Here is a 14201-nt window from a genome sequence, read left to right on the forward strand (position 1 = left end):
CCCTCTCAGTCCTGCTGAGACATATCTCTGTATGTAGCGGAAAGAGCCTTGGAGACTTTGAATCACACGCCTATAAAGGGCAACCCGTGCCGAATAATGTGGTCGCAGCGCGACCCTACGGTGCGGAAGAGCACGAGCGGCAACCTGTTTGTGCGTAACCTGGACCGTGGTGTGGACAGTCGTGCGTTGCATGACACGTTTTCGCTGTTCGGCAACATCTTAAGTTGCAAAGTGGTAGCGGACGAGCAGGGTCGTTCGAAGGGGTATGGTTTCGTTCACTTTGAGTCGGACGAAGCGGCTGCCTTGGCGGTGGACCGTGTGAATGGCATGAAGATTGGGTCTAAGGAGGTGTATGTGGGCCCTTTCCAGAAGCGCGGTGAGCGTCCGAATGGGCGGGCCGAGAATTTTACGAATGTGTACACCAAGTCCTACCCGGTGTCTTGGGACGAAGGCAAGTTGCGTAGCCTATTTGCCGGCTTCGGTGACATCACTTCGATCTTTACCTCTACTGACTCGCGCGGTCGCCCCTTCGCGTGCATTAACTACGCCGAGCCGGACCAGGCCCGGAATGCCGTAACTGCTCTAAACGGCAAGAAGGTAAACAATGAAGGCCTGCTTCCCGAAGAGAAGCAGACGACTACCAGCGCGGACGCTGACAAACACGCAAGTGCTGAAGGCAAGTCCGCTGCGGAGGAGAACAAGGCTGAGGACAAGCAGAACACTGAAGACAAGGAGAAGAGTGAAAACAAGGAGAAGAGTGAAAACAGTGGTCAAGACAAGACTGGTCAAGACAAGACCGGTCAAGACAAGACCGATGAGGCTGAGGAGGATGATGCTGAGGTGCCGAAGCGTATGGACGCGAAGCGAGTGGACAATGAGGAGGACGAGGTAATGGTGTTGTACGTAGATCGTGCGCAGGACCGTGCAGAGAGACTGGCTTCTCTCAAAGCCAAACACGATCGGTCTGGTGGTGGAATTGCGTCTAGAAACCGTTACGAGGGCGTGAATCTATACATCAAGAACCTGTCGGACTCCGTGGACGACGCGGGACTGCGTGCATTGTTTGAGGCCTTTGGTACTATCACGAGTGCGAAAGTGATGAAGGACGAAGATGGGCACAGCAAGGGTTTCGGTTTCGTATGCTTCACGACCCCGGAGGAGGCGACTAAGGCGTTAGCAGAAATGCACTTAAAGCTGCATGACGCCAAACCTCTGTATGTGGGTCTTGCTGAGCAGAAGGATAGGCGTCAAGCGCGTCTCCAGACGCACTTTAAGGGCACTGCTGCCCGGACCGCAGCACCCCAACAAATCCCACAGGGTGTACCCACTGGTGTCCCGACTGGGTTCCCTCTGCCACCCTACTTCTCGCAGCGGCCTATGGGCCCCTGGACTCAACCACCTCCATTCCAGGGCGCCCCCGCCAACTTCATGTGGAAGGCTGCCGCACCCACCCTCCCTCCAATGGCACCCAACTACGTCAGACCTGCACCCGTTGCAGCCGCCGCACGCCGTGCTGCGCCACCCACACACATGCCAGAGGCCACTAACAAACAACTCATTGGCGAACAACTCTTCCCCCTCGTCCAGAAGTTCCAGCCGGAACTTGCCGGCAAGATCACAGGCATGATGCTCGATATGGACGAACAAGAACTCAAGGTCCTCCTCGAATCTGAAACTGACCTAAAACTCAAGATCGATGAAGCCATCCGCGTCCTCGAAAAGGCAGCACAACAACAGATAGTACACTAGATTCATTTCCCCATCAACCTGTACAACCCTGGAGGTTTTATCAACCACCCGGCCAAACACTGACGGGGCACACACCGCGCGGCGGGGCGGGTTGTACTGTACCGGGGCATCAACTCTGTGCTCACTATGTGAGGCAACGCAGGTGTATGTCGACACACGTTCCCTTGCCAATGCGAACACGAACGAATACGTGGGTATGCGGACGGGAAGGAATCGGGCGGCCGGCCCCGCGGGCGGGCGCGCGAAGAGGCACAGAGACTACCAGTATGGATACCCCTCCCTCGAACCCCCGTCAGCTCACAACAACAAATCATCCAGCAGGTCCACATTTTGGCCAGGCGGTTTCTGAACCGGTGACGGCCTTTCTGCCGCTCCGTGACTCGGCGCCACACCTATCCCAATCAAGTCAACGCTACCGTTGAGTTTTTCGCCGCCGCCAAGAGCGCCGCCTGCAGCTGGATTTTCGTCAAGCGCGGACAACAGATCTACACACGGAACCGCTCGATCGCCAGCTCGAGGTCGAGTTTCTAGGGGAGCGGTTCGAGATCGTGGGATGTCCAGCGCCCCGAGTATCTCATCCGCCAACGGGGCGCACTGTTTTTGCCGGGTGGTGGACAGAGCTCGCAACAGCGCCTGGTCAGTTTGGATTAAGGACCGCACTCGTACGCAAAGATGCGGATCTCTGGAAGAAAAGTGTGTGCACACGCGTGTGTAAGCGCTTACAATCGGTCTCTAACCAGCAAAGTTTGCAGCAACGCCAGCGCGCGTATCTTCCACTGCCAAGATTGCGTCTCATTCAATATATATTCGGATATAGCCTCCAGGATACTGACCAAGTCCACGGCAGATGCTTCGCGCCGGAACCCGTCCAGCTCTCCCATTGTTGGCATTGCCCGTCCTCCGCGCGGCTGAACAATGCGTCTCACTAGTTGCTTCTCGTAGTCTCCGACCACCACTGGCGAACACTCGTCCATGCCTCCCATTTGGTCGCTGAATTGCCGGAAACTGAAGTCCCCTGGGGGAGAGCCCCTGGCAACAGTAGAGATGCCGTTGCCGCCAGCGTAGGCTCCAGCGTAGGCTCGCCCTCCGCTGCCGGAATCTCGACCTGCACTACCGCTGGGATGGTCTCGCCTTCCACTTCCGTTTGGGCAACCTCGACCGCCACTGCCGTAGTCTCGTCCCCCGTAGTCCCGACCCCCGTAGTCTCGATCCCCGTAGTCTCGATCCCCGTAGTCTCGATCCCCGTAGTCTCGATGACTTGAGCTGCCATGCGGTCTCCAGTTAGGATCTTCAACTGTCCGATACATACCAGGACTACTAATACCAGTACCACTTATGCCTGTACCACCACTCATAGCGGTACGATAGTCTTCTCGGAAATCTTTCCAGGTACCAGAATCTGCGAAACGTCCTATGCCGTCGGACCGACTGATGCCGTCGGACCGACTGATGCCGTCGGGCCGACGTAGACCGTCAGACCGGCCTGTTTCTGGTAACGGTCGAACCATCGTCGGCATTTGGTCATTTCTTCCCAGTCTTGGTTGGTAGTTGAATCCGCTCCGTGTCGTCCTTTCTAAACAACCTCCCCCCGATCCCCGGTATGTCTTTCCGCGACCAACAGGTTGTTCATACAGCCCTAGCTTATTCTTCCATGCATCTGGTACGTACTCCCCCAAATTCGCGATCACCGCCACGCTCTTCTCCACTTGAGCCAACACTCCTTTTCGACTGTCTTCCGCATCCGGGTCATAATTCCCGAAGCCTTCCATCCGAAGGCGGCGGCTGTTATACAATAAAAACAAGAATCCCACCACACCAACAACCAAACATAATCGACCCAACCCAAATCACCGACCCACCAGACTCAGAACCAGAAACGGGGAGCCCTACCTCCTTCCCCTACCACCAGCAAGCAAACTACCACCCGACGACGCCAGGAGCCCGACGATGCCAGGATCCCGACGATGCCAGGATCCCGACGATGCCAGGATCCCGACGATGCCAGGAGCCCGACGATGCCAGGAGATCATCCCATTTAGCACACGGCACGGCGATTACGAGCATTTGTTAATGAGGAAAGGTCGAAATCTTCACTCCAAGAACTTCGGCTCTAAATTTAATTACCCGCCGGTCTCTCAATGAGTGAGGATGCCGCCAAAGCGTTTGAGGACGGAGTTCTGCACGTCTTGAAAGGATGGTAAGTTTGAACCGGGGGAATGGACTGCGACCTAGGTTGCATCTCCTGCGTGCTCTCCTCCGAGCAGTCCGGGTGGTCCAGCTCGTAAGGACTGCATGATCTGTTGTTCGCATAATGAAGGGTGGCTGCATGGTCTGTACTTGTAGGACGATTCTGTCGTTGGCGGTGGAACATGGTTGGGGTGGTCGTGCTTCGGCGCAGAAGCGAGATGACTTATACAAGGACATTTTGGCAGCTTTTTATGAGCGGCGCCAGAACATTATTCAGAGTCAGGAGCGGCTGGCCGACTTTCTGGCGCACCAGATGGAGGTGAACTTCCACGTGGACTGCGGAGATGATCTCGATGAATACGACGAGGTTGCAGGCATTTTCCTGAAACTTGCGACAACGCTCAAGGCGAACGACTTCTCCTTCTACAACACCGTCAAGGGCCATCGCACCGACGGAGCAGAACGCAGCCTCACTGTCAATCCTAGCGCTAACTCCGAGTGGGGCTTGGATGCAGGTCAGTGTCTCTACGCACCCGCCTCACAACCGGGACAAAAAGACGACAGCAGCGACAGTGACAGCGACAGTGAATATGCAGACGAAGAAGAACTAATCAGACAAGCCATGCTCCAGGGCGGCATCAACATGCTCTAGACATACGCACAAAGTGACCGCATAAATCGGTACAGGCGGCCAGGACATGGGCCGCAAATGCGGTCCGCCGCTAATGCGGTCCGCCGCTGATGCGGTCCGCCGCTGATGCGGTCCGCTACAAATGCGGGCCTGTGCATTTTTAGTACATCATATAAGACCATCGTGCATTGACAAATGCATCTTGTGAGTGACCCTCATTGACATATCTCTTATCATAATTACATGTTTCGTATCATGAGTACGTTCCGTAACGTTTCGCAATCATCTTAGTACCGGCACGACCTGCGTCGTCGTAATTACACATGTTAATCACAATTTTGTTGAGGGCAAAGTATGGATGCGAAGACCCGGCTTAAAGATGACATTCGTAACATTATCGCGAGGTCGCCTGATCTGGTAGATCTGAACTGCAACACTATCGTCGACCTGCTTGTCAGTGACTACGGACGGACGTGGCTTAATGAGAACTTCGTCTACGTCAGAAAATGCGTCAAGGAAATCATAACTGAAGGTCAGACACACTTGTTTCGGATACTTCCGTAGGCGAGATCAGCCAGAGAAACATTCTTGCAGGCATGGACGAGGCAACTATAGATCAAGAGGTTGAGGACCTCATTGAGGATACGAAGAAGATCCTGAAACACCAGCGCAAAAAGGGGAGTGCTGCGTAATACGCCAAATAGAAACGCTTCCACAGAAAGGATGGCCAAAAGAAGTGTGAAGAAGAGACGTGTCAATAAGTTAAAAAAAACGCAAATAGTGAATACTGGTGAATACTGGTGTGACTAGCTGGCTGGTTGGTAGGTACTTAGGTGAATAGACGGAACTACAGCTCTTCGGCCTTGGGTTTTGAGTAGTCGGCATCGAGTTTGTCCACCTTGGGCTTATCAGCGTGGGGTAATGCGGTGCAGTTGGAGTTTTGGTTAAGGAATTCCTTGAAGTGTTCGAGAGTGTCCAGTTGCTCCAATTTGAGTTCGGACTTGTTGAAATTCTGTACGGTAGTTCCGGCGGTACGTTTGGGTATAAACCAAGCAGGGGGGGAGTTGGCTATGGGGAAGTTCCATTCGGGGTAGAATTCATTGTGATGCCCATCGATCATGACGATTTTAATGCACTGAGTTTGACTGAGGTTGGTAAGATTGTATTCTTCCGAATACTGTTTGAGTGTTTGCAATACAGATTCGCACACGTGTTCTTGGCAGAGCATGGACGGTACGACCACGACCCATTCGGAATCGTGCTGGCGTGCAACGTTGCTGGCAAGCTCGGACGAAGAGATCTTGGGCAGTGGCAGTGGTCTACGATCGCCAGTCCGGGTAAGCATAGTCAGTCGGTCTTGGTCGTCGGTGGGCACGGGCTCCGCCTGTATCTCTCTCTCCAACCGACCTTCCAAAGCCCCCGTCAAAAACTTCTCTATGTCCTTACGCTTCCAGGGCCCGTTGAACGTATACCGACCGGGGCCATCCACATCCGTAACTATGATGTGCATCTCACGGTCCTTGATCTTTAATACTTCGTTGATAAATGCAAGGAACTGCTGGTCCTTTGTCGGGTCCACAAGGATGAAGTGCAAGCCCCGGCTGCTATCCAGTCCCTTCATTTCCGAGGCCAACGCCTCGTTAAACTCCTCCTCAGTGGCGATGACCCATGCGAATCCCTTCGCCTGCATAAAGAAGTACCGCATCTTTGGGATATCAAGTGCGGTTATAGACGGAATCTGGTGCTCCAGAATAGTCTTGAACACCTTATTGTGATCTGTAAAATCCAAACCGCCTATCACCAACGGACTCTTCATGCCCCACTTCATCACAGTCAACGAACCTTTCCCCTCGCCGTACTTGGCACCGGAGTCGAGATACCCGTACTTGGCAAACTCGCGCTCAGCTCCGGCTATCATTTCGAAGTTCTGACGACCAGCCTCGTCAGTCTCAATCAAAATGTGCACGTCCGATGGCTCTAACTCCTTGTTCAAGAACTCGCGCGCTTCCTTTTCCTTCTCAAACTTCACCATAATATCAGCCATATACTTATGCACAAAATCAACTACCTTTTCCTTCACCAGGTCTCCACTGTAATCGTAGATCCACGGACCACGAATCAACAAAGTTGTAGGTAATCTGGCCAGGCCAAATTTTTTCTGAAACGGCTCCTTTTCGTTGGCAGAGATCTCCGTCTTGAAAAACTTAACTTTCTTCAAATCTTCAATACCTTTGCCGACGCCTTCGCCAGATTCGAAGCCTTCACGTATCAGATCTAGAGACTTCTCGTACATGTCGCACAATTCATTGCAATCCTGCGTCTTGATCAGGACCAAATTAGCATCGTTGACAACCAAGCTCTCCAGCTTCCGGTTACTAACGTAGGATAAACCCACCACCTGATCGGCACAAAAGAGCAATAGGCCACTGGAGAAACGCATTCCAGTTGAAAAAAATAGGAGCCAGAGAGTGTTTGCGACAAGGCACACACGCATAAAAAATTGTGTCGGACACAAAGTGGATTATATACGAATACCGTGCCACACGTGCCACATCGCGAATATTAATCTAGCAAATTATTGGCGTTACAAAGCTCTTCCATTTTGGTTGGCACACCTTTCAGGTACCGATTATGGTGGGTGACATACCGATTATGGTGGCCAGCTTGCTTCAATCCAGTAAAACGAGTTCAGGTCAAGTGGCTTGAGGCGGGCAAGCGGTCAAGCGGGATTCCTGGTCGAGTGGTTGTCTACTTATCTGCGACAGCGGAGAGGATAGCGGCTCCCAGCCCGGAGCCATCGTCTGAGTTGACGAGAGTGATGAGGTTTGCTTCCTCTTGGCCTAGGATGTGTCCGAGGTAGGTCTTGAGGTCAGCACGGTACTTGGGATTGCATTTCCAAAGGGATCCGTCAATGCCAACAGTCAAGCCACCGATGGCTTCCTGAAGTTTACCCGTTTTGATGGCTATGCCAGCCACTAAAACGGCGGCGAGTGCGGCGGATCTGCGGAAGACGACTTCGCACAAGTCTTTAACCCAGCCGAGTTCCTCGATGCTGAATTCACAGCCCCATTGTTCGCGGCATTTTTTATCAACGACGACTAGAGAGGCTGACTTGTCCCCCAGACAGACAGAGGCGTCACCGGCGGAGAATGATCCGACTTGCCACATGCGTGGAGTGCATTTGTATTGGAAGACCTTGACGACCATGCGTCGTACCATTTCGCCTAGATAAGCGCCTGATACCATTTTTTCTAGTTGTTGGTAGCCTCGAGCACCAGTATCGGCAAAGTCGATTTCATAATCAATATTCGTGCGCGGGAGCGACTTGTTGTAATTGCCCGCCTCGATGTTGATCAGAGGACCTTGGTAGCCGTGCTCAACCGCGCGTTCGTCCACATAGGCGGCATTCATGCCGGTTCCAAGTATGACTCCGATCATGCAGGGCGGAGCTGAGGGTTCCAGCACATAGGCGCTGGACAACAGTGTGCCGACGGTGTCATTGGCAATGCAATTGATGGTCAGAGGCACGCCGTGACGACGGAAGGCCTGGTTCATTAACATGCCTACGTCGTTGCCCTCCACTGGGTCGCGAGTCGCACGGCCTGTCTCGAAGCCCTTGGTCCAAGTGACCAACTCGCCAATCCTCAACGAACGTAGAGAACACGGATAGGAGAATGTAAAACCACATTGGAAACCAGACTTCGCCTCCACGTCTCCGTTCTCTTCCATAAACGAACGGCAAATGGTTGCGAAGTAATCGAACATCATTGTCGCCGTTGCCTTGGGATCCAACAAACCCTTGGGCAATTCACACTCGTAATCCAGCAATGATGCTTTCTTCGCCGTCATCTGAATTCTACCCCCTTCCATTGCACAACGCAACGCACGGAAATTTGAACCGCCGAAATCCAACGCGTAAAACACACCCTTCTCATCCCCACTTGGAGCCTGTGGTACGTACGCATCCAGCATCTTCAAACAACATTTAGAAGCATCCACCGTACCCGACGGACTTTCTTTGTGCAACTCTAATCCACTATGCAACTCAGCCACCAAGTCAGCCGTACACTTCTTCAACACCTCGACGTCAGGCTCAAACGAACTCAAATACCGCTACGCAAACACAGTGGACACACCCGTCACCCCCGTTAGTTAGCGGACACACCCGTCACCCCCGTTAGTTAGCGGACACACCCACTACAGGCCGTCCCCTTTAGGGTAACCCTCTTTTGCAGTGCGTCACACGCTTACCTGGTATCTAGCGTGGAAACTTTCGATGCTGTCCTCAACCCCTTGACGGACCTTCGTCACATAACGCTCAATTTCCGCCGCACTGGGTGCCACCGTCTTCTCGCTAGACATGGTGTAGTCGGCTGGCATAGCACAAGCGATAGATTGTCCTGCTCCCATCTTGGATAAAAAATCGAAAAATAGAACTGAGATTCTTTACACAATTTGAGCCAGTGTGTGTGTGCGAAAGGAGACAGGATGGACGTTCGAATCAACACGGAGCTCGTGCCCCTCTGGCACGAACTGGTGAGTACCACACCATACCAATCCCCTTTCCCTTTCCCTTTCCCTTTCACCCACACAATATCTTGGGGTCATAAACACCGGCTTAAAACTGGGACACAGTGACACTTCTTGAAGCAATGCCACTGACATAGTGTCGTGACAAAGTGTTATGACATAGTGTCGTGACAAAGTGTTATGACATAGTGTTATGACATAGTGTCATGACATAGTGTCATGACGTAGTACAACCCATCATGTTCTCGACAGTTTCCAGACACAGAGTTGCCCAAGAACTTTACTGTCGTAGAGTCCAAGAATTGTGAGTACGGGGACTACTACACGAACATATGTCTGAAACTCCGCGACCACACGCCAGAAACGGCGTTGGAAAAGTGCAAGACACTGGTGGAGGCTTGGAACGCCAAATTCACCTTTGCGCGGGCTTCCCATCGGAGCGGTGGATTCGTCAACTTCCGCGCGATGGACGGTACTCGGATTCAAACCCTCGAAGTGCAACACGCATTTGGGAACAAGACCACTGAGCATGCACCGGTGCAATTGAAGCCCATTGGAGTGGTTCGCACGCCCTTCAAAAGCAAATATGGAACCCCCCGACAGGGACTGTTCGTACCGCACGCAATAGGTAAGGTGGAGCTGAGACCAGAATTCAACAATCACTGGCTGCAAGGACTCGATGAATACAGCCACTGCTGGCTCATATTCCTCTTCCATCAAAATGCCAAGCCGGCGGGTGACCAACCGGGGGGTGAGCAACCGGGGGGTGACCAACCGGGGGGTGACCAACCGGGGGGTGACCAACCGGGAGGTGAGCAACCGGGGGGTGATCAACCGGGAGGTGATCAACCGGGTGGCCAGCCGGGTAGCCAGCCGGGTAGCCAGCACACATCATGCTGTCAGCAGCCCCTCCCGGACAGCGAAGAGAAGCCCGCGGGAAACCCGTCGATTCGGGTACCCAAGGCCCGCGGACGAATTGGCACGTTTGCCACCCGGTCTCCGCATAGACCCTGCCCTATCGGTTTAAGCTTGTGCGAGATCCAGCGGGTTGAGGATAAGGTCGTCTGGCTCACCGGGGTCGACCTGGTGGACGGTACGCCACTCCTGGACTTGAAACCCTATCACCCGTTAGACAATGTGAACTACACCCACCCGGAGTACGTTCAGCCTCACCCCCCATGCAGGCTGAACATCTTCGGCCAGACCTTCTACGCGCCAGCAGTGTTCAACTGCCCTGCTGCACCCCTCATAGTGGAGTTCCATATCGTTAAGCTCATACGACCCTTCCTCGCAAAGGCGGTAGGCATGAATAAGGCGAAGAAAATCCAACAGGCTGGCACCAAGGAATACCGGGAATTACTTGACCAAACCCTCAGTCAACTTGCAGCACTGGAAAATGCCGACCCGAAGACTGATTGCAGCGGCAACGATGATTTTGTTCAAAAAGTCTGGGACGCCATACGTATCATCGATAGCATCGGGGAGAAAGAAAAAAGACTGCGCATGTTCACCATGTACAGGTCTTTAAGTGATTTCATCGCGTGCATCATTGAATCGGTCCGCCTCGATCCAAGAGATAAAACCGAGCGGAATGATCGGCAAGGGAAGCGACAACGCTCCGCCCATACCTTCGTCATAGACAATTACGAAAGTAATACTCAACCCCATTCTCGCCACTATCCATGTTCTCTTGTCACATCCCCGTTTCTATGTACTTCCCTTCAATTTTTGTCGCTGCTCGTAGTCGTGTTCCATATTGGAGATGCCACTCAGTCTACGCACCATCAAGGCTGTGATTGCAGCCCCATTATTGAACAACGGCCTGTAGCGATTATTGACGCCATAACCTATGATGCCTGAAGTCAAGAGCAGAAGAATTATGCTCCTTGATTCCTAAATCCAATCTTCGCACACGTGTGCGCGCTATCTCTTTGGCCGAAAATCCAGGTGCTTGATGTCTGCAAATGACGATCAAGGACCCCACTCATTAGGTAACTGGCGCTACCACATTTTTTGTAACTGTACAGGCTGGATACGGGTATTGGACTATGGCGACCCAGTCGCGTATATCAAAGCTAGCAAAACTCGTCGGACGATTCCGACACCTGCCGAATCCGCGGTGGTTGAGGAGCTGAACAATGACATTTGTACTATCCGAAAAGCCAAGGACGGGGCTCAGTTGAAGGTGTCGGGAGAAGAGGTAATGCATCCGGTGGCGAAGCGCGGAATAAAGTTTGGCAACCATGAAGGCAGTCATGCAATTCATTTGTTTCATTTGGAAGACCTGAGCTTGGCGATACCCATTTTGATAGATCGGCTGGAGGCGGGGAAGCCGATGACGTGGATTGGTGACCAGAATATGGTGAGTTTGAGTAGCAAATCGCGATCGCATAATGAATGGCCGGTTTTTGGGCCTCAGGACTTCTTACCATCGGATTCAAGAGGAAGCATATCTCGGCTGGCGAGAACGGTGGAGAGCCAGGGTCGAGAGTCGAACATGATTATATTGTCTGGTGATGGTGACCACGTGCAACAGATGCTGGAGTTTCTGGCAGAGTGGGGCCGGTTAATCGACCAGCCGGGAGAGAAGGAGTTGTATGAGCATTTGTGCAACGTGTTGCATTCTGTGTGTTGTGATGATATGCTGAATACACGTGTTGGACTTGATCTATCAATTCAAATGGCAGTGGAGCGAACACATTTGGAGGAATATTTGGGTGGAGAAGGAGAAGACTTGATTGCCAAGTATTTGCAGTGGAGGCAGTCGAAGCCGAAGTTGGTTGTTACATCGTTGCAACTGGAGTGTTGGACATTGCAGTCGGCCAATTGGTGTCAGGGCTTCTCGAACAATCTATTAAATCGCAGCGTCTTCAAGAGTTCACAGGGCCCCCCTAGAGTCGACTACGGCCAGAAGCTGTCGGTCTTGTGGACGGCGACGGTCACTCGGGGTTTGCGCGAGGGTATTTTGAGTAGGATCGAGGAGCACCATGGTGTGAGTTCGTTGTTGGTGGCTAAGTTTGTTCGTGCTATGGGTTTGAGCAGCCTGTTAGCGGACGGTTATGCAACGTGGCATATGCGGCGGAAAGCGATGGATATCTCGCCGATTTTTGACTGGTTTGGTTCGGTGATATTTTTGGAGTTCGATGAGGAGGACATTACGCGTGTTTTGAAGTATGCGTTGGCGGCGGAGTTGTTTGACGTGGCCATTCGACTGATGTTGTGTGTGTCGGATCGACGTGAGAGTCCGTCGAACAAATCTGCTCCGTACCTACAGCAGGCATTGCAGTTGTTGTATGAGAACTTAGCGATTTGCGAGAGGTGGCGTTCGATCATTACGAACAACCCATATTGGTTATTTAGTTTGCAGGACTTGTGTTGGCGGCGCATGGTGGACGTGGCAGTGGCGCACGTGAATGGGCACGTCTTCGACTTGATGCGGAACGCGGACGTGGCGGGTGCCAGTACGCGATCGCTGAAGATCGTCATCTTTCCGTGTCCGACTGCGCACCACGTGGTGGGAGTGCGTGAGGACAACCCGACGGAGTACGAGCGGCAGTTGCTCCAGAACTACCCGGTGCACATTCCCCATCTGTCGTCGATTATTTCGGACTACCAGAACATTCGTTTGAACACGCTGCTGACGGACATTTTCGTGGAGTTGGACCGGCAGTTGTTTCAGGCTCAGTGCCTGCAGTATCCGCCGCTCCAGGCGGGGCTGCAGTTGGACCGCGTCCACGGGGAGGAGTTTCGGCGCGAAGGTGGCTTCATCGATTTGTTGGATGAATGTACTCGGCGATTGTCGCACGTGCGTGCGGCGGACGAGTTCGACGCTACGGTTTTGAGCGAGGCGAAACGCTTGTCAGTCTTATTGGCCGCACGGCGGGAACGTGTGGCGCACATTTTGCAGCCGCTGGACCGAACGCAACGTGCGGATGTATATTTGAACGAGGTGCTCGATAAGACCGTACTGCTGCCGACATATCGCGAGTTGGGTCAGTTGGCAAGTTGGGACACGCCAGCGAAACAGTGGCGCGACTTGTGGAACATCCATCCTGCGGAGTTCCAGAGACGTTCTGAACAAGTGCGGCAGAGTCGCCAGTCGTTACGTTTCAACCCGCGGATGCTCAACGCGGAGATTGAGACTGTCATTTTGGAAGAAAGCAAGGTCCATGCTCGTCTCCGTACCTTCCAGCGGTTCTACTTTGCCGGCCGGGCACCCATTGCGGGCACTCTCGACCTACGACTCCTCGTCCGCGACCTACTCGTCGCTAACCCCTACATGCTCCACGTCGTCCAGAAACGGCGTTTCCAACACAAAATTGACCGTGGCAGCAAACGAGAGTCTCGCCTCACCCTCTGGTACCATGGCAAGGATCCCGTGAGCCCCCAAGTCGCACCCGCCCGCGGCTCCCGAACCTCTCTACTAGACGCCGCCGCAGGAGCGGGGTCGCAACCGGGGGCAGGAAGGGGGTCGCTGCCGGGGGCGGGGTCGCAACTCGGACCGGGCGGGTCGCAACTCGGACCGGGCGGGTCGCAACTGGGACAGGGCGGGTCGCAGGCCCTCGTTCTGCCCCCGCCGCCTACGCCGGAAGCCAAGGCCGGCGCCCCCCGGTCGCTGGAGAAACTGCAACTCGACCGCACCGGCACCCCCATCGATCTCAAGAGCCCGACGACCAAACATTCCGGCATCCCAGGCTCCAGCGGCTCCTCCGCCGCGTCACCCGTCAGCCCCAACGACCAGGGCAGCTCGGCCCCGGGAAGTAGCGGCCAGGGAAGTCCCGGCCGGGCAAGTAGTGGCCAGGGAAGCTTTGTTCGGGGAAGTGGTGACCAGGGAAGGCCCAGCGCCTCCGACCGGAGCAAGATGAGCTTGCTGGAGTTCTCGAGCGATCGCTCGGACAGTTCCAGCTCTCGCGACGGACCGGCCTGGCCGGCGCTCTCCTTCTCCGGCGCGCTCGACATCTTTTACGGCTCCGCCTCCGCCTCCGGCTCCGTGCTCTCGCTCACACACGGGTCGTCTGCAAGCTCCTCCAGCCCCTCCAACACTCTCGGCCGCGAAATGCTCACGGACAAGGAGCGAACTGTCTCCGGCGGGACCGTGCTGGGC

At 53.9% G+C, this 14201-nt stretch overlaps 8 protein-coding genes across 8 annotated transcripts; 5 read left to right on the forward strand and 3 right to left on the reverse strand.

Moving 5' to 3' along the window:
• Positions 1 to 96: 96 nt before the first annotated feature.
• On the forward strand, positions 97 to 1749 carry GNI_149780 (putative polyadenylate-binding protein; the record flags this gene model as incomplete). The annotated part of the gene is made up of 1 exon (XM_011134438.1): positions 97 to 1749. One exon carries the CDS (start codon positions 97 to 99, stop codon positions 1747 to 1749), a length of 1653 nt encoding a protein of 550 aa, XP_011132740.1.
• A 719-nt stretch (positions 1750 to 2468) lies between these two features.
• GNI_149790 (hypothetical protein) lies at positions 2469 to 3274 on the reverse strand (the record flags this gene model as incomplete). Its single annotated transcript, XM_011134439.1, has 2 exons — positions 2469 to 3148; positions 3193 to 3274. The coding sequence occupies 2 exons, from the start codon at positions 3272 to 3274 to the stop codon at positions 2469 to 2471; spliced, it is 762 nt and encodes a 253-aa protein (XP_011132741.1).
• A 613-nt stretch (positions 3275 to 3887) lies between these two features.
• GNI_149800 (pre-rRNA-processing protein TSR2) lies at positions 3888 to 4588 on the forward strand (the record flags this gene model as incomplete). The annotated part of the gene is made up of 2 exons (XM_011134440.1): positions 3888 to 3946; positions 4093 to 4588. The coding sequence occupies 2 exons, from the start codon at positions 3888 to 3890 to the stop codon at positions 4586 to 4588; spliced, it is 555 nt and encodes a 184-aa protein (XP_011132742.1).
• A 333-nt stretch (positions 4589 to 4921) lies between these two features.
• GNI_149810 (hypothetical protein) lies at positions 4922 to 5259 on the forward strand (the record flags this gene model as incomplete). Its single annotated transcript, XM_011134441.1, has 2 exons — positions 4922 to 5099; positions 5162 to 5259. 2 exons carry the CDS (start codon positions 4922 to 4924, stop codon positions 5257 to 5259), a joined length of 276 nt encoding a protein of 91 aa, XP_011132743.1.
• A 155-nt stretch (positions 5260 to 5414) lies between these two features.
• On the reverse strand, positions 5415 to 7007 carry GNI_149820 (hypothetical protein; the record flags this gene model as incomplete). Its single annotated transcript, XM_011134442.1, has 1 exon — positions 5415 to 7007. One exon carries the CDS (start codon positions 7005 to 7007, stop codon positions 5415 to 5417), a length of 1593 nt encoding a protein of 530 aa, XP_011132744.1.
• Positions 7008 to 7315: 308 nt separating this feature from the next.
• GNI_149830 (hexokinase) lies at positions 7316 to 8977 on the reverse strand (the record flags this gene model as incomplete). The annotated part of the gene is made up of 2 exons (XM_011134443.1): positions 7316 to 8680; positions 8819 to 8977. 2 exons carry the CDS (start codon positions 8975 to 8977, stop codon positions 7316 to 7318), a joined length of 1524 nt encoding a protein of 507 aa, XP_011132745.1.
• Positions 8978 to 9055: 78 nt separating this feature from the next.
• GNI_149840 (putative bacterial YaeB-like protein) lies at positions 9056 to 10957 on the forward strand (the record flags this gene model as incomplete). The annotated part of the gene is made up of 3 exons (XM_011134444.1): positions 9056 to 9103; positions 9350 to 10748; positions 10842 to 10957. 3 exons carry the CDS (start codon positions 9056 to 9058, stop codon positions 10955 to 10957), a joined length of 1563 nt encoding a protein of 520 aa, XP_011132746.1.
• A 94-nt stretch (positions 10958 to 11051) lies between these two features.
• GNI_149850 (hypothetical protein) lies at positions 11052 to 14087 on the forward strand (the record flags this gene model as incomplete). Its single annotated transcript, XM_011134445.1, has 1 exon — positions 11052 to 14087. A coding segment is annotated over one exon (3036 nt), but the record flags the coding sequence as incomplete, so codon positions are not given.
• Between the last annotated feature and the right edge of the window lie 114 nt (positions 14088 to 14201).

Source organism: Gregarina niphandrodes, assembly GCF_000223845.1.
Source record: "Gregarina niphandrodes unplaced genomic scaffold scaffold00042, whole genome shotgun sequence".
In the NCBI taxonomy this organism is placed as follows: Eukaryota; Apicomplexa; class Conoidasida; order Eugregarinorida; family Gregarinidae; genus Gregarina; species Gregarina niphandrodes.